Source organism: Ciconia boyciana, chromosome 8, assembly GCF_034638445.1.
Source record: "Ciconia boyciana chromosome 8, ASM3463844v1, whole genome shotgun sequence".
NCBI classification, from domain to species: Eukaryota; Metazoa; Chordata; class Aves; order Ciconiiformes; family Ciconiidae; genus Ciconia; species Ciconia boyciana.
In genome coordinates this window covers 28,943,071-28,963,507 of record NC_132941.1, presented here as the reverse complement: position 1 = coordinate 28,963,507, position 20,437 = coordinate 28,943,071, and the positions used below count along the sequence as shown (strand labels likewise).

At 61.0% G+C, this 20,437-nt stretch overlaps 4 protein-coding genes across 5 annotated transcripts in view; 2 read left to right on the top strand and 2 right to left on the bottom strand.

The window, feature by feature from the left end:
* The first annotated feature begins 161 nt into the window (after positions 1–161).
* SAR1A (secretion associated Ras related GTPase 1A) lies at positions 162–6,093 on the top strand. Its single transcript, XM_072870127.1, has 7 exons — positions 162–266; positions 780–854; positions 2,137–2,256; positions 2,805–2,870; positions 3,502–3,605; positions 4,103–4,234; positions 4,965–6,093. Exons 2-7 carry the CDS (start codon positions 797–799, stop codon positions 5,079–5,081), a joined length of 597 nt encoding a protein of 198 aa, XP_072726228.1. The 5' UTR covers positions 162–266; positions 780–796; the 3' UTR covers positions 5,082–6,093.
* Positions 6,094–7,331: 1,238 nt separating this feature from the next.
* On the top strand, positions 7,332–9,576 carry TYSND1 (trypsin like peroxisomal matrix peptidase 1). 2 transcript variants are annotated; one of them, XM_072870125.1, is made up of 4 exons: positions 7,336–8,529; positions 8,644–8,777; positions 8,857–9,042; positions 9,136–9,576. In XM_072870125.1, exons 1-4 carry the CDS (start codon positions 7,424–7,426, stop codon positions 9,345–9,347), a joined length of 1,638 nt encoding a protein of 545 aa, XP_072726226.1. In that variant the 5' UTR covers positions 7,336–7,423; the 3' UTR covers positions 9,348–9,576. The 2 variants fall into 2 exon arrangements, with proteins under 2 accessions (XP_072726227.1, XP_072726226.1); XM_072870126.1 differs by lacking the exon at positions 8,857–9,042 and having other exon boundaries at positions 7,332–8,529.
* Positions 9,577–10,647: 1,071 nt separating this feature from the next.
* Positions 10,648–16,564, bottom strand: SPOCK2 (SPARC (osteonectin), cwcv and kazal like domains proteoglycan 2). Its single transcript, XM_072871247.1, has 10 exons — positions 16,207–16,564; positions 13,555–13,600; positions 13,145–13,259; positions 12,948–13,050; positions 12,756–12,864; positions 12,559–12,678; positions 12,255–12,473; positions 11,515–11,577; positions 11,246–11,383; positions 10,648–11,160 (listed from the first exon to the last, which is right to left on the bottom strand). Exons 1-10 carry the CDS (start codon positions 16,435–16,437, stop codon positions 11,015–11,017), a joined length of 1,290 nt encoding a protein of 429 aa, XP_072727348.1. The 5' UTR covers positions 16,438–16,564; the 3' UTR covers positions 10,648–11,014.
* Positions 16,565–19,796: 3,232 nt separating this feature from the next.
* Positions 19,797–20,437, bottom strand: part of ASCC1 (activating signal cointegrator 1 complex subunit 1) — a 38,734-nt gene continuing 38,093 nt past the window's right edge. Inside the window, exons 10-11 of the mRNA XM_072869718.1 lie at positions 20,386–20,427; positions 19,797–20,254 (exon numbers count right to left, since the gene is read on the bottom strand). Of these exons, the coding sequence (XP_072725819.1) occupies positions 20,084–20,254; positions 20,386–20,427 (213 nt within the window). The 3' untranslated portion in view covers positions 19,797–20,083. The remainder of the gene's footprint in view (positions 20,255–20,385; positions 20,428–20,437) is intronic.

The window sequence follows — 20,437 nt, the reverse complement described above, 5'->3', positions numbered from 1 at the left end:
CGGTGACGTGGGGCGACCGGACCCGCCGGGGGGCGGCCCCGAACCCGGGCCGTGCCGGCGCCGGGGGGGGCGGTCTCGAACCTGCGGAGCCCAGGCGCGGCCGCGCGCCGGCGTGGCGTCAGACGCACGGCCGACGTAGGGAGCCAGCGCGGCGAAGCCGCCGGGGCGGAAGTGGGCGGGGCGCGCGGCGCGACGTATTTCCGGCGGGGAGCTGGCGGCTGCCGCGGAGGGGAGTCGGTGGCGCGGCGGCCCGGGGGCAGCCGGGGGTGAGCGGCGGCGGGGGCCAGCCGGGCCCCGCGGGGGGCGAGCGGGGCCGCGGGGGCCGGGCCGGGCGCGGGGCCGGGCGGGGGTGACACGCAGGCAGGGTGGGGGCGGGGGCTAGGCCGCGCCGCCCGCCCTTGAGGCCGCGGCCGGGGCCGCCTCCCCCCGCCGCCCCCTCGCCGCCCTCCCGCCGCGGTCCTAGCGGCCGCCCGGAGCCGGGGTTGGGGGGGTCGCGCCGCTGAGGCGACGGCGGGGCGTCGCTGCGCGGGGGGGTCCGGCGGCCGGCGCCTCCCCTGCCCGCTGCCGCGGCCGGGCGGGAGGGCAGCTCGCCCGGGGGGGTTAGCCACCTCCCGGCGAAACGCCTCTCCCCCTGCTCGGCTGCGCTCGGCGGGCCGGCCGGCCGGGAGGGGAGCGGGACCGGCTCCTGAGCGGCGGCATCCCGCGGGGGCGGGGGGCGTGCAGCCGGCCCCCATCAGGCACTGACGCTTGTGACGCTGGTTTTGGTTCTGTCCCCGCAGGCGATTAATCTTCAGCGATGTCTTTCATTTTCGAATGGATCTACAACGGCTTCAGCAGCGTGCTGCAGTTCCTAGGTAATGCCGCCTTACGTTAGCTCTGAAACAGCTCCGCTCGGGCTGCAGGAGCTGCCCTTGGGTCAGTTTGGCTTGTGCCGGTTGCCACGATCACTTAAAAGTTGGCGATTGGCGCACATCTCTTTTGGGGTGTGCGATAGCTCTGACTAGTATAAAGTCTGGCGAGAAAGCTGCAAATCAATAAAGGTCTTTTTACACTAGGAGGAGGAACTTTGAGAGTGATCTGGAGGTGTTTGGCTCCCGCTAAATCTTTGTCTTGCTGTTTAGAAGCGCAAGAGCAGCTGGGCTGATGCTGAGGGCCCGTTTAGCCCAGCACCCTGCCCCGAGGAGACAGGCTGTCTAGCCAGGGAGGGAACCCCCTCCTCCTCCTCCTCCTCATCCTCCTCCTGGTATCCGAGCTCACCAGCTCTGCCACAGCTCGCCCTTATTTCTCGCTGCTGCAGCTGGCTGGCTTGCTTCTCCTCAAATGCTTGCTTCCTATAACCCATCGTGGTGTGCCTGGGGGAGCTGCTGGCCGCTGACTAATGCTCCCAGCGTGATGTGGGTTGAAGGCTCTTTGCGGAGGTGCTGGCCAAAATATTGCCCAGTCTTGGGTGACCTGTGCAGCTGGGCTGGCTGCTTCACTGCGGCACGAGCAGCCCTTTCCTGAGGTGCGGGCGATGGCGAAGCGCCTCCTGCCAGAGTCGTGAATTCCAGCGGAGGTCCTTGCTGGAGGATGGGGTGCTCTCTGTCTGGAGCGCCTCACGAGGGGCAGGGAGGGATGAGAAGAAGTCCTGTTGGAAACCTAAGGGAACTTTCCTGCGGCAGATGCATACCTGGAAGTGGGAAAAAAAATCAGTTTATCTAAAGAAAATTATGGTTGTTTCATGCTTTGCACTTCAACAACTTGCTGCTATCTTTTATGAGTTTATTCAGTTCTCGGATTTAAATACCCCTTTGGGGTGACAGATTGATCTATAACCCATCGCACATAAGTAATACTTTGTTGCACACTCTTCTGCTAGGATGTATCTGAGAAAAGAATACATTACTGTAGAAATATGAGCTTCAAAAATGTCTGTTGTTGTAGACATTACCTTGCTTTGCCTTGGTAGAAGCCAGTTCAAGCTCTACTGTTTTTTCCCTGCTATTCTGTGTCCGTGCTGGAAGTACTGTAAATGCACAGGTGGCAGTATAGCTCTGGGAGAGGGGTTCGTATACAAACAGCAGCAAGCGTCGCAGCATTTCTGCTCATGTGCCGAGATAAGCCTGCTGGAGTTTTTCTTGCTTGTTTTCCTTCCAGGTTTGTACAAGAAGTCTGGAAAACTTGTGTTCCTGGGCTTGGATAATGCAGGCAAAACCACTTTGCTGCACATGCTCAAAGACGACAGGCTGGGTCAGCATGTCCCCACACTACATCCCAGTAAGTCTGCCAGCGACTGAGCCCCGCCTGCCTCGTGGTGTGGGTTTTTCCTTTGTAATTTTGGGGACACGGTGTCACAAGATGCCTCAGCGATAGCTCTGCACTGGGGTGACAGACTTCAAGAGTCTTAAAACTGCATCTGAGGTTACAGCTGCGCATTGGTTGCCCGAGCTGAAGGGGATTTGCATTTTCCTCTCAAATATAAAATGGAGAGCCCGAGAACTGGTGTGGTTCAATTAATAAGACGTGCCTGTCTTGGGGAGGGCATGGGTTTCTATTGAAAAGTGTAATAAAGTATAATAATGCAGGTTAATAAGCTTGTGCTTAAGTGGGGAGGTAGGAGAAATTATTGTCTCCTGCTGGTGATTTTGTGAAACGACTCCATTTCACTGGTTGAATTCTACAGGAAGTTCAGGGAATTCCTGAATTCTAGAGGATATCGTATATGAGGAGCGTGTGTGACATTAACACGCGTCCCCAAGAAATTCTGGCTGTGACAGCTTCTTTATTTTCCGGCAACACACACAGCCTGTGTTTTTACTTTTCAGCATCAGAGGAGCTGACGATTGCTGGAATGACCTTTACAACTTTTGATCTGGGTGGACATGAACAAGGTAAAAGTGAAGTTGCCGAGTGGGAGGCACCAGATGAGGTTAACTTTCCGATTTCTGTGATGTTCTCCAGCCACCTTAAGAAAAATCTGCCGAAAAGTGATACTGGAAAGGGATAGCAATTAGGAATACCTAATTATTTGTTGCCTGAAGTTGTTTATGGAGCAATATGTGGGAATAACCTCCTGGCTCTAGGATACCAGTTGTTTCAGTGGTTCAATACGTCTGCTTAATTCTGGCAGTTCGGAAAAAAATGCTGCCAGTTCATGCTCTGCTGCCCTGAAATATTTTTAGCCATGGAAGACTTGAATGTCATAGGCTTATTCTTTTGAATAATTCCTGAATTTTTTTTTAGACTTTCTAGAAGTTCTAAGCAAAGTTTTTCTGCCTTTTTTTTTTAATACACAAAACTATTGGAAGAAAGACACCCTGGCTAAAAAGGCAGCCTTGGTGTTACTTATGAAAGCAGAGAGAGCGTAACTGGCTCTCCGAACTGCCTGTGCCTTCACCAGAAGGTCTTACACCGCCTTGAGGAAATCATAACGAAGAGGGTGGCTCCTGCTTTTGGGTGTAGTTTTCCCGTTGCTTCAGGTAGCGTTTTCACAGGGCGGTGTTTGTTGTTTCTGTGTTCCAGCTCGCCGGGTCTGGAAGAACTACCTGCCGGCCATCAATGGGATCGTCTTCCTGGTGGACTGCGCAGATCACTCGCGTCTTATGGAATCCAAAGTTGAGCTTAATGTAAATATACTTTTTTTTTTTTCCTTCCCCAAGACCTCTGAATAGCTAAATTATAAATAATGTTCTTCTTGGGCTGGAATGTGTGCACAGCGCATTTTGAGAGTCTCGTGCTTTGGATTTGCACTTCCCATGCGCCTTTTACACCAGCGATGTGGTGTCCAAAGCATGTGCTTACAGGAATTTGCACGTTACTTTATGCAGGGACCGGATCAGTATGGATTTATAAGTATACTCTCCCAGAGCTGGAGAAGCCTGGATGCCCTTACTGTGGGTCACCGTAGGCTCTTGAGCGACCTTTGAAGAAGTTCTGGAATGGCCCATGGGTTTAGATAGGAGCTTCCTCTGAGAAACCTTTCCAGAGAGACTCCTCTTCCGCAGGAGTACTGTAGCACCAAAAAATAGCCCTTGTTGGTCACAGAGCTTAAACAAAAATATTTTCTTCAAATGATGAATGTTTTTTCTGCCTCTGCTTAACTCTTCTTCCATCTTGCATGCAGGCGCTAATGACAGATGAAACAATATCCAATGTGCCAATCCTTATCTTGGGTAACAAAATCGACAGACCGGAGGCCATCAGTGAGGAGAAACTGCGGGAGATCTTTGGGCTCTATGGACAGACCACGGGAAAGGTAGGGAGGCATCCAAATCTTGGATCGTCCGCAAGCAAGGGAGTTGCTTGTTTCAAATTGCGTGTTTCACTGCAGAACAAGCCTCTGCCTGTAAACTAATTGAGGTGTGAATTTGTCCACAATATTGACTGAGTTGAGTCTTTAATAATAATAATAGTAATAATAATAATAATAATGACGCCCTTGGGCAGGTTTTGAAACTGACAGAATTGTGCAAAACACGGTATCTCTACAACCATTCAGGAGTTAGGTGTCAAGCTGGTATTTTAACACATTGTCTGGCCCTTCTGGTTTCGTTACTCTGCATTTCTGTCCAGTTACCCATCTAATCATTTTTTCAGTGTTTAAAAACAGTACAATTAGAGAGGATTGAGTGGAAATGCTGGGTGACAGTAGTAAAACAGTGCAAGACTACTCGTGGTGCTAGCTTATCCACACGGTGATGATTGCTTCTTGTATCGCACTGCCAAGTATCGCCGGTACATCAGACTGTGTCTCGAAAATGGTTTGCTTCAGTGTTTCTAACGCCCGTTCTCCCACACTGCTGGCTCCGAAAGTCCCGTGGGCAGCTCCCTCTCGCGAAGGAGCCGGTGTGCAGCAGAGGGGGGAAATCCCCTGGGCCGAGAGGGGTTTCCCTGGACAAGGGGTTTCCCTAGACGGTGGTGACTGGGTTGCCGCTTCCTGGAGGGCGGCAGGGGTGCGGTTCTGACTTCTCTTTGGATTTCCCTAGGGAAACGTGCCACTGAAAGACCTGAACGCACGTCCCATGGAGGTGTTCATGTGCAGCGTGCTGAAGAGGCAAGGCTATGGCGAAGGCTTCCGTTGGCTATCGCAGTACATTGACTGATACTTGGACGGACATAAAGAGTTTTACTCCTCTGGACTGATCCTGTTCACAGCTTCCTGTGGACTTCTCTATTAGAACACGGAAGGCTTTCCACCCGCATACTGGCATTGACCAAGAGACTCCTGGTTTTTGGCTGCCCTATCGCACAGTGGTGACACAACTCTTTTCCACGTGACGGGGAGACAGCACTGTTCTGCACGCGGGTGCAAGTTGTCCCTTTCAGTTTGGTTACAGCGGGGCTGGTGTGATCTGGGAAGTAAAACGCTGCACACTGCACTGTAACAGCTGAAAAAGAGAGCACGTCTCACCACTGTGGTTAATTGACTTAAAAAAAAAAAGGAAAAGAAAAAGCAATTATATTTTTTAAAGAAAGTGTTAATGTAAACAGCGTCCCTTCTAACTTTTTAGTTTAACATTCATCTTGTTTAGTCCAGAGTCTGGTTAGGGTTTTTTAAAAATATATTTAACGATATTTAGATATTTCACAAATTACTGAACCAAGGTATCACAATATTAGAAGTCCTCAATAAACATAGCATTTGGGCTTAACTGAGCTGTAGGGTGGCTGTGCTGTGTCACGCTGTCCGACGACGAAGAGGGTGCCGTTGGGACTGACGTGTGCAATCTGAGCTTCTTTAGTTTACAGGGATTTTTTTAGTTGGAGAGGGGCACCGCGAGCACACCTGGTTTAGGTGTTTGGATGCGGTGACCGGCGCTCGCTCCTGGTGGGACGGGCTGCCCGAGCGCACCGCCTGGTTCCTCCGCAGCCGGGCCGAGCTCCACACCGAGCCCTTGGTGGAGGACGTCGAATCCTCTCGCTGCGCCGTCACAGTGAGAACCACGAAGCTGTTTTGGTTGTCGTAGCATGGAAGTGTTTGACATTTGCATATCATGAGGTTATTAATGTAGACTAAACCAGTTTCTTTTATACTCGACGGATTTTTTGTCTGAAGTTTCATTACTGTCTAGCACTCATTTTCAGTTAAATAAAGACATGTCTTTCTCCTCCGAAGGGGTAGCGATCCTCAGTTTAACCTAGCGTTGGCTGCGCTGCCCTTTGGCAGTCGAGCACAGGTGCCTGGCGTAGCCGTCCGTGGGGGAAAAAACAAAATGCAAGCGGAAAGAACAAGCTCACTGTTGCCGAGTCTTCTTCCTCAGGCAGCCTACTCCCTCGCTGGTAGCAACAAGCGCTTGATATCGATTTATACGCTGGGCCCAGGCAACAAACCACCTTTAACCTCTCCCCAGAGAAGCAGTGAGTATTTACGTCGATGCTTTGGCAGGTGATGCAGCTTTAGGACGAGTCTGCACCTAGGCGGAGTGGAGCCTGTGCAAAAATGGAGCGTGCCACAAAATGGCCACACGTCTTGTGCAGACCGGGAGAGGTGTTTCCTTGGAGAAAGGTGAAGGAGGGCAGGGCTGCTGGTAAGGGAAACTGAGGCAGGATGGAAAACTTGCTTGCCTCCGGGCTAGTAAGGAGGCAAAGCTCGTAGCTCACAGGAGTGAGCAGAGGCTTCGTTCTTGGTGTAACGACCCCGTGCCGAGGCCTGCAGCGCCTGCGCAGTGAGGAGGGGGCTGTGGGGGTAGCTTAAACGCTGGCTCCTGCTTACTCCCAACATTCCTGGGAGTTTTGGCTCCCTAAAAGGGATTCTGCAAGTCCTGGTACCACTGTTCCGAGGGAAGATGTAGCTTTGCTGCTCCTTTACGCTGTGGACAAGCAGGTCTGCAGAACAGACGCTTCTCCGTCCCGAAACTCGAGTGCCAGACATTGAGCCTACAGAGGAGGGGGCCTGCTTTTGCAAACTACGCCTCCTGCTCCTCGGGAAAGGAGGGAGCAAACGTGTCAGTGAAGCAAGGCGAGCTGGACCCGTCAGCGGGCCGAGCTGGGGGCAGCGGAAAGGATGCCAAGGCCCGGCCTGCAGCCGGTAGTGGCTCAGCGGTGGATAAACGGGCTGTGGGCCGGGGGCGGGCGGCCGCTGCTGTGGCAGGGGGCGGAGGCGAGGCTCAGGGCCGAGAGGGGACCGGCCCCCGCCCGCTTGCCCTTCCCCGCCCCGGGCGCTGCCGCCTGCGCGGCCGCCGCTGAGCGGACACCGGGGCGGGGCGGCACCGCCACGTCCGAGCCCCGCCCCGCCGCCGCAGCCAATGGGCGAGGGGGGCGGGGGAGAGGCGGGGCCGGCGGGGAGCGGCGCGGGCGAGGGGCTGCGTTGTGTGGCTGCGTTGTGTGGCGTGGCGTGGCGTCGCGTCGCTGCGTCGCGTCGCGTCGCATCGCACCGCCCCGCCCCCGGCGCTGCCCGCGGGCTGCCCCGCACGCAGCCCGCCCCGCTGCCGCCGCCGCCGCCGCCATGGCGGAGGAGCAGGCCTGCTGCGTGGTCAGCGTCTCCGGCCCGCCCGGCGCCCCCGAGCCGGCCGCCGGCCCCTGCAGCTGCAGCGGCGTGGTCCTGAGCCGCGGCCCCGGGCTGGTGCTGTGCCAGGGCGCCGTCTTCGCCCCCTTCCTGCGGGACGGCCCCGCTGCCTGGGCGCGGCCCCGCGCCCTGCCGCCCGACGCCCTCCGGCCCTGCCCGCGCGTCCTCGTCCTGCAGCCCCCGGCGGGGACCCGCGCCCCGGCCCTCGGCCTCGACGCCCCGGCCGCACCGCGGAGCGCGGCCGGCGGCTTGCGGCAGCACGAGGCCCGGCTCCTGGCGCTGGTGCCCTGCGGCGCCTTCCGGCGGGCGCTGGCGCGGGCCTTCGGCCGGGCGGAGCAGTGGCGCTTCGGCGGGGAGGAGGCGGGGGGCGACCCGCGGGCCCTGCACTGGTTCGCCTGGCTGCGGGTGCCCGGGCTCGACTCCCCCGCGGGCGGCTGGGCGGCCCGGGCGGGCGCCGGCTGCCTGCGCAAGGGCGAGGGGCTGCTGGCCTGCGGCTCGCCCTTCGGCGCCCTCTGCCCCGACCTCTTCCTCAACACGCTGAGCAGCGGGGTGGTGAGCAACCTGGCCGGCGAGGAGAACGCCCTCATCCTGACCGACGCGCGCTGCCTGCCCGGCACCGAGGGCGGCGGCGCCTTCCTGCGCTCGCCCGCCGGGCCCCGCTTGGTGGCCGTCATCGCCGCCGCCTTCTGCTGGAAGGGCGCCGAGTGGGTCGGGCTCACCCTGCTCTGCTCCCTCGCCGCCATCCTGCGCAGCAGCGCCGCCGTGCTGGGCGAAGCCGGCGTCGCGGTGCCGCCGGTGCCGGGGCGGGCGGGCGCGCCGCGGGCGGGAGGCGGGCAGGAGGCCCTGGCCTGGGCGGCGCTGGTGGAGCGCGGGGCGGCGCTGGTGGAGCGCGGGGCGGCGCTGGTGGAGCGCGGGGCGGCGCTGGTGGAGTGCGGGGCGGCCTGGGGCTCGGGGGTGCTGCTGGGCCCCCGGCTGCTCCTCACCTGCCGGCACGTGCTGGAGGCGGGCGGCCCGCTCCGCGCGACGCCGGTGCCCGGCCCCGGCCGGTGAGTGCCCCGGCCTGTGGGGTCCCCCGCCCCGGCCTGTGGGGTCCCCCGCCCCGGCGTGGGTCCCCCGCCCCGGGTGCCCCCGCCGTGACGTCTCGTGTGCCGTGTCCTTAGGGCTGCCGCCGTCCTCGGGGGGCGCGTGGTGTTCGCCACCGAGGAGTCGTCCCCCTTCGACGTGGCGGTGGTCGAGCTGGAGCAGAGCGTGCCGGGCTTCGTCCCCCCGTGCCTGGCGGACACCTTCCTCCCAGGTAAGCGGCTGGGGGGCGGGGGGGAGGGGGCGGTGCCACCCCCGCCTTGCGCCCACCTCCTGCCTCCCCCCCACCCCAGGAGAGGAGGTGAGCGTGGTGGGCTTTGGGGCGCTGGGGCGGGCGTGCGGCCCCTCGGTGACGGCGGGGGTCCTCTCGGCCGTGGTGGCGGTGGCCGGGCGCCCCGTCATGCTGCAGACCACCTGTGCCGTCCACGGGGGCTCCAGCGGTGGCCCCCTCGTCTCCTCCCGCAGCGGACGCCTCCTGGGTAAGCTGGGGGCCCCCGCGGGTGTGGGGGGGGTTCCCATGGGTGTCCCCCAGCCAGCCCCGGTGACATGGGTGATGCTCCTCTCCCCACCAGGGATCGTGGCCAGCAACACCCGGGACACCGGCGCAGGGGCCACCTATCCCCACCTCAACTTCTGTGTCCCCATCACCGTCCTGCAGCCCCCTGTCACGCGCTACCGCCGCACCGGCGACCCCAGTGCCTTCACCGTGCTCAACCAAGCAGGCAAGGGAGTGCGGGCGGCATGGCGGCTCCAGCGGCAGCCAGGACCCCCCAGCAAGCTCTGACCTCCCGTCCTGGGGGGCTTGTGTCGGGGACGGTGCTGCCACCTCCCCCTCTTTGGCCCTGGTGGTGTCAGGGCCGAGCACCGGGACCCCGCAGGGCCGGTGGAGGGTGGGCGTCCTGGGGTGTGGGGGGGGAACATGGTGCAGTGCCTTCGCCAGCTGCTGGCACCCCCAAATTGGGGGGGTTGTTTTGTTTTACTTTGTTTTCTCCCTGGAGCCTTAAATGCTGTGAGTTGAGGCCGTGGTGTCCCGTGGTGCTGAGTGGCTGGCGTGGCGAGTGGGTGGCGGGGGGCAGTGGGTGCACCTCTTCCTTGCATGTGTGGGATGTGGGTGGTGGGCACTAGCCCCTCCCTGGGCAGGAGGCTCTGTGCCCCCCCCCCCCCCCCCGCCCCGGGATATGGGGGTGTCTGAAAGCTGGTTTGGGGATGAGCCCGCACATGGGAGGCACCTGCAGAATGATTTGGGCGGGGGGGGTCAGAGGAGGTTTGAGGATGGGGTCCTTGTCAAGGGCTGGGGTGGGTCATGGGGCAGAAGGGGTGCTCTGGGTCACGATGGGGGGGGTTGGAGGGTGCAGGGAACAATGGGCCTGGGGCAAGGCAGGGGCAGGGTTGATGTCAAGGTCTTTGGGCAGGCTGGGGAGGGGTGGCAGATGAGGTCTGGTTGGGGTCCTGGGGAGGGTCAGGCTGGTGGGGAGGTTGTGCCTGGTCCTGGCTGGGGTGTGGGTTGGATTGGGGGAGGTGGGGTGTCCTGTAAGGGATGGGCTGGATTGGGGTCCTGGCTGGGGGAGTGTGGGGTCAGGGTCCTGCTTAGAAATGGGGAGGGGCTGTCAGGTCTGTGTCCTGCTACGCTGAGGATCCGGGGGGTTCAGGGGGAATTAGTTTGGGTTCCTGGGGAGGGTCAGGGGCTGATGGGGGGGGCATACTGGGAGCTGGGACCTATGGCGGGGGGGAGAATGTGTCAGCTCCAGACCCATGTAAGTTGAGTGTGGGGGCCCAAACCCAGAGGCACTGGTGGGGGGACACCCCCCTACCTGCCCCCCGACTCGTGTCGTCCCCCTCCCCTAGAGGCAGCAGCAGGGCACTGCCAGCATCCCTGTCCTCTGCTGAGGGAATGCCCCCACAGGGGTGACCCCCAGCACCCTGTGCAGGGCCGGCGGGTGCAGGTGGGGCATGGGGGTGTCGGGGTGGGGAGGAACAGGCGGGCGAGCGTTTGACACAGCACGGGGTATTTATTTCACAGCCGCTACACAACGCCGGGGGCCGGGGCGGCCACGCAAGCACAGCACGGGGAGGGGGGGGGGGATGGAGGGAGGCAGGGCAGCTTATCTCTGGGGATTTTATGGTTTGGTGTTTGGGGTTTTCTTTTTTTTTGTTTTGGATTTTTTTTCTCCTTTTTTTCCCACTTTTATTAGCGCCGTTTGCCCGGTTGAAGACCACGCAGCAGCACACTAAGCCTACAAGGCTCTACCCAAAACAAAAGCTCGAATTCGCACAAGCGTGGCCGCCCGCCCCACTCGCCCCCTCCCCAGGCGAGCACCCCGACGCCCTGTCCCGTGCAGGGCTGGGGGGTATGCACCCATCCCATGCCATGCTGGCAGCAGGGGGGTCACGGGGACCCCCGGCTGGGGGGCTGCCGCCCGACCGTGCCACTCGCTGGGCTCTCCTGCTCCTCTACCAGATGTAGCCGCCATCATCGCCCTCGCCTGCTTCGCCCTCCTCTTCCTCGGCTTCCTCGCCCGCCTCCTCCGGCTCCTTCTCCTCCTCATCCTCCCAGCCCACACTGCTCCCGAAGTCGCCCGAAAAGCCCGCTGCCTCCTCTGCGGGGTGAGGGCAGAGGCTCGCGGCCGGGTCCCGGGGCTGCGACCCCCATCCCCGGGGCAGGGGGCTCCCCCCTGCGCTCACCACAGTCAGGGCTGCCGTGGCTGCGGGTGCCCGTCAGCTCGACGCCGTGCTGGTCCACGCACCAGCACTCCCCGCCACCTGGCTCACACTGTGCCCGCCGGTAGTACCCGTCCTCGTCGCAGCTGGGGATGAAGGTGCCTGTGGGGAAGCAATGATCCCCCCCAGCCCCCCCCAAACACGTGCAGTGCGAGACACCCCCACAGAGCTTCCCCATCCTCATCCTGTGCAGGGCCCTGCCAGGGGACAGGGACCCCGGGACCCCAACTCACCCGGCTTTTTTTTGGATGCTTCTTGGATCTGAATCTTCTCCAGCTCCCTGAGACAGGGTGGCTCTGCAGCAGACACTGCTCTTAGGGCAGGCATGCAGCTCCCCATGGCAGGCATCCCCTGACCCCATGGCACACACCCCCAAGTGCTGCAGCACGCCTTCCCCCATGGTGTGCATCCCCCGGCCCTATGATGTGCAGCCCCCTGACCCCGTGGTGTGCATCCCCCCCCCCCCCAGACCCTGCAGCATGCATCTGCCATGGTGTGCATCCCCCAACCCATGGTGTGCTTCCCCACGACCCCACAGTGTGCACACCCGCTACTCCCCTGCAGTGTGCAGCCACCCCGACCCCACAGCATGTGTTCCCCATGTCCCCGCAGTGTGCAGCCCCCCCGACCTCACAGCATGTGTTCCCCATGACCCCACAGTGTGCAGCCCCCCCAATCCTATGGCATGCATCCCCCTGCAACGGTGTGCATCCCACCCCAACCCCATGATGTGCATCCCATGGCCTGCATCCCCCCATGGTTTGCATCCCCTGCCCCCCGATCCCATGGTGTACATCCTCCCATGGCAATCATCCTCCCTCTACCCCAACCCCACAGTATGGATTCCCCGTGGCCCCCATGGTGTGCATGACCCCAACCCCATGGCATGCATCCCTCCAACCCCTGGTGTACAACGCCCGTCCCCACAGCACCGTCCCCCAGGCATGCACCCCCCCGCCCCGGCGCGACGCACTTTCCCTCCAGAAGCAGAAGCACCACTCGGGGGCAGAGACGCGGCCGTCCTTGGAGGTGTCGCAGGAGTTGAAGAAGGCGCGGATGCACACCTCGTACTTGTCCAGGTTGATGGCGGCCAGCTCGGCCGCCTCCAGGAAGAGATCCCCGCTCGTGTCCAGCCGGGCGAACATCCACCCCACTGCCTCCTTGCAGCTGGCTGCCACGCTCCTCTCCAGTGCTGCGGAGCAGGATGCGACCCATGGCTGCCCAGCCCCCCGGGGACAGCGGCCAGTGCCCCCTGCCCACACGGTGGGGACACGTACCAGTGGTGGGGCTGGCGGGGAGGCCACCAGAGCCGTTCTGCTTGGCATTCTCCCGCAGGAGCTGGAACCAGTCACGCAGGCGGTCGCCCAGGTCAGCCAGGTCCTGCCCGGTGCATGGCTCTGGGGGGGTCCGGAGGAGTGGCGTCAGGCCAGGCAGGGCTCAGGGACAGCCCCCTGGTGCCCCCCGTCCTGCTCACCTCGCTTGCCATCGCCGGCGGGGCCGTGCGGGGTCGGGCAGGGGCACTGCCCCTCGCACCGCACCGTCAGCTGCTTGCTGGCCAGGCATGCCTGCTGCTCCAGCTTGCACTGCGGGGCGGCAGCGGGAAGTCGGCAGGGGGAGGACACGGCACAGTGTCCCCCTCCTCCCAGCGAGGTGCCACCATCCTTACCGCCGAGCTGTAGGTGTGGCCGTCGGAGCCGCAGACGGCAGCGAGCGGGGCAGCATGGCAGGGCTTGCAGCCCCCATGCCCCTTGGCGCCCGGCAGCTTGATCCTGTGCGGGGCGAGAGAGGCGGGGGGATGGTGCTGAGCCCCCAGCTCGGCATCCCCCTGCCACTGGCTCTGCCCTGGCCCCGCCGCCCTCCTACCTGTGCTCCAGCTTCTTGCGGCTGATGCACATGGCGCGCTGGTAGCCCTGTGCCACGCACACCTTGTGCCGGCTGCACTTCACCTTCTGGCAGGGGTCCTTGGTGGTGTCCAGGGCTGGGGGGGGAAGAGAGGGGCCGGGGCAGGCCGGGGGGCAGGCAGGGACCCCCCGGGGGAGCCCCGACAGCGCTGGCTGCCAGCTGGCCCAGCACAAAGCGCCATTCAGGCTGCAGCTGGGTGGCTGCCTCGGCACCAGCTGCCGCTTCCCGGCACGCACCGGCCCTGCTGCTGCTCCCAGCCGGAAGGGAAAAGCCCAGGAGGTGCAGGCAGAAAGTGTCCCCCCTCCATGCCGACTGTCACCGAGCGCCCTGTGCCCCATCCCAAGCCCATCCCAGCTCCGTCCCAGTGGTACCTTCATCCCCGGGCTGGTTGTCCTCCCAGCTCTTGATGTAGTCGTCCTGCAAAGGGGGGAGAGCCTGGATCAGTGCAGGCGGCGGGAGAGGTGACACCAGGCCAGGCATGCCACCATCCCGCTTGGGGTCACTGGCCCGGAGAGGCTCCCCCTGCACACACGTGCATCACACACACGCATACACACACACCCCCCCCGGGACCCCCCCATGCCGGGAGCGGGGCAAGCAGGGGTGGAGAGCAGCCTCCTCCCCAAAGTAGGCTGCCACCAGGGCAAGGCAGCATCAGCAGCCCCTCAACGCTCACCTCCACCTCCTGGCAGCGCAGCGGTGAGACGAGCCCGGCCGACACCGAAAGAGAGAGAAAGAGAAAGCGAGAGTGCTCACCGTCAGCCCCAGGGCAGCCCAAAGCCCCCTGCTCCCAGCCTCAGCCCATGGTGACAGGCACCCTGTGTCAACTGGGCACCCTGACTTTCTGAGCTGCCCAATGCTCCCATCATCAGCCCTAGATGCCACCGGCACCCACCACCAAGATGCTACCCAGCCTCTGTCTCTCGACCTGTAATCCTGAAGAGCCTTTATGCAAGATAAAACCTTTCCCCATCACCCCTTGGCCAACTGGGAAAGGCAGGGAGCAGGGAGGGACGGGGGGGGTGGAAATAGGGATGGGGGATGGCAGGAAGCCCCCAGGAGCCCAGTGACACCCGGCCAGGATCCTCATGGGGTGATGGTCCTTGTGCTGCCACCCCGGTTTTTCAATAATGAGCCTGGAGGGAGCAGGCTAAGATGGATGTCACTGCTTGGGGAGGCAGAGCTGCTCCCCTGGGGCCTCAAAAGCATCCCGGGGGTGGGGGGAGCGATGGGGACTCAAACCCTCCCAGCAGACAGCATCGCTCGCCCCGTGGGATGCTCTGGGGTGGGTTTTGTGATAATAAGCATCGCTACCACCCTGGGGAGGGTGGGCAGGGTTTTGGATGGCAGCTTGAAGCAGAGGCGCAGGAGGCAGCTCTGGAGGGGATGTCTCGCTCCAGCGTGGCGATGTTTGCACCGCAATCGATAGCCTGCGTTCCCGTGCCGTGATTACTAACACTGCGGCGCCCGGCAGCTCCCTGCGGCGCGGCTTTTGGCACGGCCGCCGGCCTCCTCCCTGCCGCACGGTGGGTTGCGCTCCCCCCACTGGCACTGCTGGGCCGAAAAACCCTCAAATCCTCAGCATTTGCTTATTAATCTGCGCTAACTGCTGGCAGGGCTGCAGCCCCCCTGGGCCGGCAGCCCTGGTGGCGGTGGCACAGCCGGGCAGGCCCCCCACGTGCTGATATCACCCGGGGATGGGGGTCTCTCAGCCCCAAACCCCCCCGGGGATGCCCAGCATGGCAGGGGCACGTCCACACGTGCTCCCCCTTGAGCATCCACATCCAGCCGAGGTCCCAGGTGCCCAGCGCTGGCCTTGGCCAGCCAGGTATGCTGCTGGCGGGGGTCTCCGGGGAGGCCTTTACCCGTCCCTTGCACCCTCGCCCGTGCTCCGTCTCCCTAACTGGTTTATTTGGGAGTTGGCGCTGCCCCCCGCCCTGCCCACGGCAGGGCACACCTTCCGGAGGCACATCCTTGCTGCCAAGGTGAACCCGAGTGCGCATCTGAACAAAGACCAGAGGGGCCGGCTCGGGGTGAGGGGGCAGCTTGGCGTGTGCCCCCTGCCCGCTCGGCTGCCGCAGGTCCCCCAGACAGCCCCAGATGGGGATGCAGCACCCTGCCCCCGCCCTGGAGGACAAGACCTGGGGGTAACATGGGTGCAGGGGTGTAAAATGAGCCCAGGAAAAAATCCTCGACTGCCCCATAAAATTAAGGATTTGAACTAAATGCCACTGAGGCCGTTATTAAGGGCTGTGTAAAAGCAAGGGGTTATTGGATCCCAAGCTGAACGTGCCAGGTCACCTCCCATTGCTCCAGCAGCCTCCGCATCCTCATCCTCGCCCTCTCCGCCTTGTGTCCCCCCCGTCCTCAGGGACCACCACCCTTCCGAGCCAGGGCCGGCCCCTGCTGCGGCACCCTGCAGGGCTCAGGGGAGCAGGAGTCCGGGAAGACGCCGGTGCCCCCCGAGCTGCGCCGAGCTGTCACTGAGGGGCTGAGGCCGCCGCGCAGCCCTCCCCGCTGCCTGCAAAGGGCAGGCAGGGCCTGCCTGTGCCTCTGCCTGGGCCCTGATGCGGCGCACGGGGAGAGGGTGCAGAGACAGCACCACCAGGTCCCTGGTGAGGTTGGCTTTGGCGTCAAGCCCTGGCCATGCTGGCCTTGGCATCAGTCACGCCAGCTTTGGCGATGGGCACGGCGGCAATGGGCACGGCGGCATCGGGCATGGTGGCATCGGGCAGGGCGGCGATGGGCACACTGGCCTTGGCGCTGGCGCTGCCGAAGCCGGGAGCATCCCCCGGGTACCGGGGCCGGCAGCCGCCCACGGCCGCGGCGGGTGGCAGCGGGATGCGGGCAGCACCGAGCATCCCCGGCAGCCTGCGATGGAGCGGGGAGCCCGTGCCGGTGCCGGGGGAGGGTCGTGCTGCGGCAGCCGCAGCGGCGGGGCGGGGAGGGCGGGGAGGGGGCTCCCGGTGCCCGGCGGCGCGTCCCGCCCCCCCCCCCCCGCCCCGCTGCCGGCGCGGACTCACGTCTCGGAAGCGGTTCCAGTGCTTGATCCTGCCGCCGTACTGGGAGATGGAGGAGAGCCATTGCTCGTCCTCCATGAAATTGCCGGGGCTCTCCCCCGCCGCGCCGGGGCCGGGGCCGGGGCCGGTGGCGGGGCCGGCGGCGGGCCCGGGGCCGGCGGCGGCGGCGGGTAGGAGCAGGGCCAGCAGGGCCAGCAGGGCCAGCAGGGCGCGGCGCCCGCCGCAGCCCCGCATGCTGCCGCAGCGCCGGGGGGAGCGGGCGGCGCGGCGGGAGCGGCGCGGTGCGGAGCGGAGCGGAGCGGAGCGGTGCGCACGGGGAGGCGCCGGCGGCGAGTGCGGCCGCGGGGCGGCACCGGGCGGCACCGGCGGGAGGGCCGGGGCGGGGCCTCCGCCGCGCCCGCCGCACCTGCGCGCCGGCACCGGGGCGGGGGAGCCGCCGGCACGGCCCGGCCGCAGCCCCGGTCCCTGCCCTGTCCCCGTCCCGCATCCCGCACCCCTGGTCCATACTTTGTCCCCGTCCCGCATCCCCTGTCCCTGCCACACCCCCATCCTGCACCCCTCATCCCGCATCCCTGGTCTCTACCATGTCCCCATCCCTGCCACATCCCCATCCCGCCTCCCCCGTCCTACATTCCCAGTCCCTACTATGTCCCCATCCCACACCTCCTGACCCTGCCCTGTCCCCATCCTGCACCCCCCATTCCACGTCCCCTGTCCCCATCCTGTCCCCCGATCCTGCATCCCCTGTCCTTGCTGTGCTCCATCCTACAATCCCCATCCCTGTGGTGCCCCCACCCCTGCCGTGCCCCTACCCTCCAGCCCTCACCCTCCATCCTCACCAAACCCCTACCCTGTATCCCTATCCCTCATCTTCGAACCCCTGTCCCCATCCTTTATCCTCTGTCCCTGCCATCCCCCATGCTCCAACCCCTGTCCCTGCGATGCCCCCGTCCCTCGGCCACCCCAGCACAGCATTTTGGGGCTCTGGGGAAGACGTCCACCCCTGCCCCAAGGAAGGCCGAGGAGCAGAGCGGGTTTCGGACCACTGCTTTTGGGTTTTCCCCTCCCCTCAGCCGGGGGAAGGCAGGCAGGCAGGGTGGGCACAAAGCTGCTTGCAGGGACATCTCCGGAAGGACGGTGACAACTCACCCCAGCTGCAGCTGCAAAGGAGCAGCGGGGGTGCGGGGCTCCGCGCCCCCACTGCTCCTTCGCAGCTGCAGCCAGGGAGCTCCCAGCAACACACATGGCTTTTATTCTCCCTGCGAGGATGCTTGGCATGGAGAGAAAACACTTCCTTACAGGAAAAGCAGCAGCTACGGCCCACAGCAGGTGCACACGTTGCCCCTGAAGCAGCAATGCTGACCCTAAGCATGACTGCTGCAATTGGAAATACAGCTTCCAGGTGCCGCGTTTAAGAAAACGGTGTTATTTTCAACTTTACGGTTAATGATGAGCCGCACTCCTGACCTGGGCTCCAGTGAGGCTTGCTGCCGAGCAAAACAACGGCATAAAACAACTTTCTTCTTCCTCTGCGCAATAAGGACACGGGGATCTGCAAGCGGGGAAGCCAGCCTCCAACACAGCCTAGGTGGGGGAAAGAAGCAGAGCTGCAGATTTCAATTTTAACAAGTATTAGGCAAGTTCTAAAGTATCAGGTTGTATCTTGCAAACCCGTAGCACTGCCTGGTCTAACGGGATTTCAATTCATCAGTGCAGGACCATGCATAAAACACAGTTTTATCATGCTCAGTATGAAACTGTTCTAATTATATTTATGAATAATGATAGAAAAGGGAAAATCCTTGGTAAATCCATCGTACCATCCATGGTAAATCCATATTCTTCTGGCCACGATCCCCTGAAAAGCAGTAGGTGTGTTTTATGTACATGAGTAGCTCCCTTGCGTAAGGGTCAGGGGATACAACACCCAACTCTGCCCCTCTCATTTGTATAATAAGCACTTTCGTTTCAAAAGCGCTACTGGCAAAGCGGAGCTGCCACTCGACCAGACTCACGTGCGTGCTTAACATTATACAAGGGGATCAAGCGAGGTGTAAATTTAAGTACATGCACAACAGTTTGCTGGATCACAGCCTAACCTACGACTCCACGCATGAGAGGAACAGACCAGAACCCTTAATTCTGCTGGGGACAGAAGCGTGAAACGAATTTAGCCGTGCCAGGCTAGAGCAGTGGGATAAGCCACTTACCACCGAAATTCAACCAACTTCCAAACGGTCACAGAAGTAATTGTCATTAAGACATGTCTACATTAGTGGGAAGTGGAGGAATATCCTCAGATCGGCCGGCCCTTCTTTGTAGAAAAGCTGTGTTTGCCGCCATGCTAAGATGCTGTTTGCAAGGTCAAAGCTACTCTTGTGTTAGGGAGGTGGGAAGACTATAAGTCCACCTCAATGAAGAAGAAGAAATCAGAATTGCCAGTATTAGGTGACAATGGAGGAAAGCAGGTGTGACAGAAATGCCACCAATGCCCTATTAAGGAAAACCAGAGTGCAAACAGCACCCCATGTCCTGTAGTGCTCAGCTGCTTGGTGAGGGTTGTTAAAAACCCAGCAGTCAGAAGCTTTCCGAGGTGCATCTCCCCTTCCTGCAGCAGGCAGCACGGCTGGCAGCTGTGCAAGCAGCTCCCAGGTCTGTTCTTTGGGCAGCTGAGGAGATTTGCCAAGTACCTCTTCAGGCTGGCAGACAGATGACAGCAACCGGTGTTAAGTGCTCTCCGCATCTCCCTGCATCGGGCTGCTAGCGAGCGCACCGGTGCTCTGCTCACCGAGCGAATGGTTTTGAAGGTGGCCCTTCCTCCTCCACTTGGAGAACACAAAGGCGTTCAGATGCAAGGAAAAGGAGAGACAAAAAGCCCAACGGTTGTAATTGGGTACAAGCGCAGACTCCAGAGTAAAGGGCAACCAGCAAAACCACAGCTGACTTGATTTCCTGGTAGGCAGGCTTGCAAGCAGAGATTGGCAATTTGGTCTTGGAAATACAACCAAGGTATTTGGGGGAAAAAAAAAAAGCCACCCCGAATCCTGACCACCTCCCACTGCTGTTTGTGCATGCAGTCAGACCACAGCCACACAGCCAGCTCACTTCGGGAGGGAGGAAACGGGATGAAAACCTCCTAAAAATGATCACTCATACAAGCGGGTGCTGCTGGAGCAGCCCTGTCCCTGGCTAACACGCTCTCTGCCTCGATGACAGCGCAATTCCACATTCATGCAGCAACTAGGAATGGGCAGCAGCAGCTGCTGCCCCGCCAGTTTGTTGCAAAACAACTAAACACCAGCATCTTCCATTTTTCAAAGCATTCATCCTCAGGCAAGTTGAAAGCCTGTGTCGCTATTCTTACCGAACAGGGAGATTTACAAGAAAAAACAGTCGTCTTCAGATCTCTGAAGGATTCACAATGGTATCAAAGAGTTTTGCTCATCTTTTAACGGAGAAACCACCTACAAGGCGTATGTTTTTTGACACACTCCGAAATGGTCACCAGAAAGAGCTCTTACCATAAATGCTTTCTTATTAACATAGTTGTGTGCTGGAAGTTTAATTACAGAAACTATCAATGCAACAGGAGATAAACACTTTGCTTTTGAAGGGAATTAATTTATTTGGAGATCTACATCACACAGGCACGCTGCTGGAGATCCAAGCAATGCCTGACCTCAATATCATTAAATCATGCTCCGGGGAGCTCTCTTGGATTTTAAATACTTTTTTTAAGAACAAACTTCCTTCTTCTGAAACAAAGCCATGCTTAAACATCAGTGATTCCCCAAAAGCCACCTGCACCAGTTTTTCTAGTTGTTTTCTTCGAAAACAAACAGGCGATGGACATCAAACAGGCAACTTTGTGACATTTTGGTTACCAATAGGGAAAGGAGGTGGAAGGACTCCGGTTCCCCTGAAGGGAGGGCAGGCAATACGTGTAGGAAAAGCTGTGGGAAATGCCATGGTTCCCAGCTCCAATGTGCTTTTGAGGAGTCACAGGACATCCCTGCTTGGCGTTCCTGGGTTCCTGTTCAAAATTCATGTCCTGTAAAAACACATTCCACCAATGAGCGGACCCACTGCGGCAGCTGCGTTGCGACTTCAGGAGAAGGTCAGCTGCCCAGACGTCGCATAGTAGCCAGAGGCGTCCGAGGAGAACCTCTGGGAAAGACGCACCGAGTCCAGCTGCACCTCTCCGAAGCAGAAGTTCTCGAAGAGCTGAAAGAGA

Bases quoted from the DNA above. Each gene is read 5' to 3' on its own strand.
- SAR1A (XM_072870127.1), top strand. From the start codon at position 797: ATGTCTTTCATTTTCGAATGGATCTACAACGGCTTCAGCAGCGTGCTG. The intron at 855-2,136 runs GTAATGCCGCCT...TTTTCCTTCCAG, and splicing joins CAGCGTGCTGCAGTTCCTAG to GTTTGTACAAGAAGTCTGGA. The intron at 4,235-4,964 runs GTAGGGAGGCAT...GGATTTCCCTAG, and splicing joins ATGGACAGACCACGGGAAAG to GGAAACGTGCCACTGAAAGA.
- TYSND1 (XM_072870125.1), top strand. From the start codon at position 7,424: ATGGCGGAGGAGCAGGCCTGCTGCGTGGTCAGCGTCTCCGGCCCGCCC. The intron at 8,778-8,856 runs GTAAGCGGCTGG...CCCCCACCCCAG, and splicing joins GGCGGACACCTTCCTCCCAG to GAGAGGAGGTGAGCGTGGTG. The intron at 9,043-9,135 runs GTAAGCTGGGGG...TCTCCCCACCAG, and splicing joins CCGCAGCGGACGCCTCCTGG to GGATCGTGGCCAGCAACACC.
- SPOCK2 (XM_072871247.1), bottom strand. From the start codon at position 16,437: ATGCGGGGCTGCGGCGGGCGCCGCGCCCTGCTGGCCCTGCTGGCCCTG. The intron at 13,601-16,206 runs GTGAGTCCGCGC...CCCCCTTTGCAG, and splicing joins ACTGGAACCGCTTCCGAGAC to GACGACTACATCAAGAGCTG. The intron at 13,051-13,144 runs GTAGGAGGGCGG...CGCCCCGCACAG, and splicing joins CGCAAGAAGCTGGAGCACAG to GATCAAGCTGCCGGGCGCCA.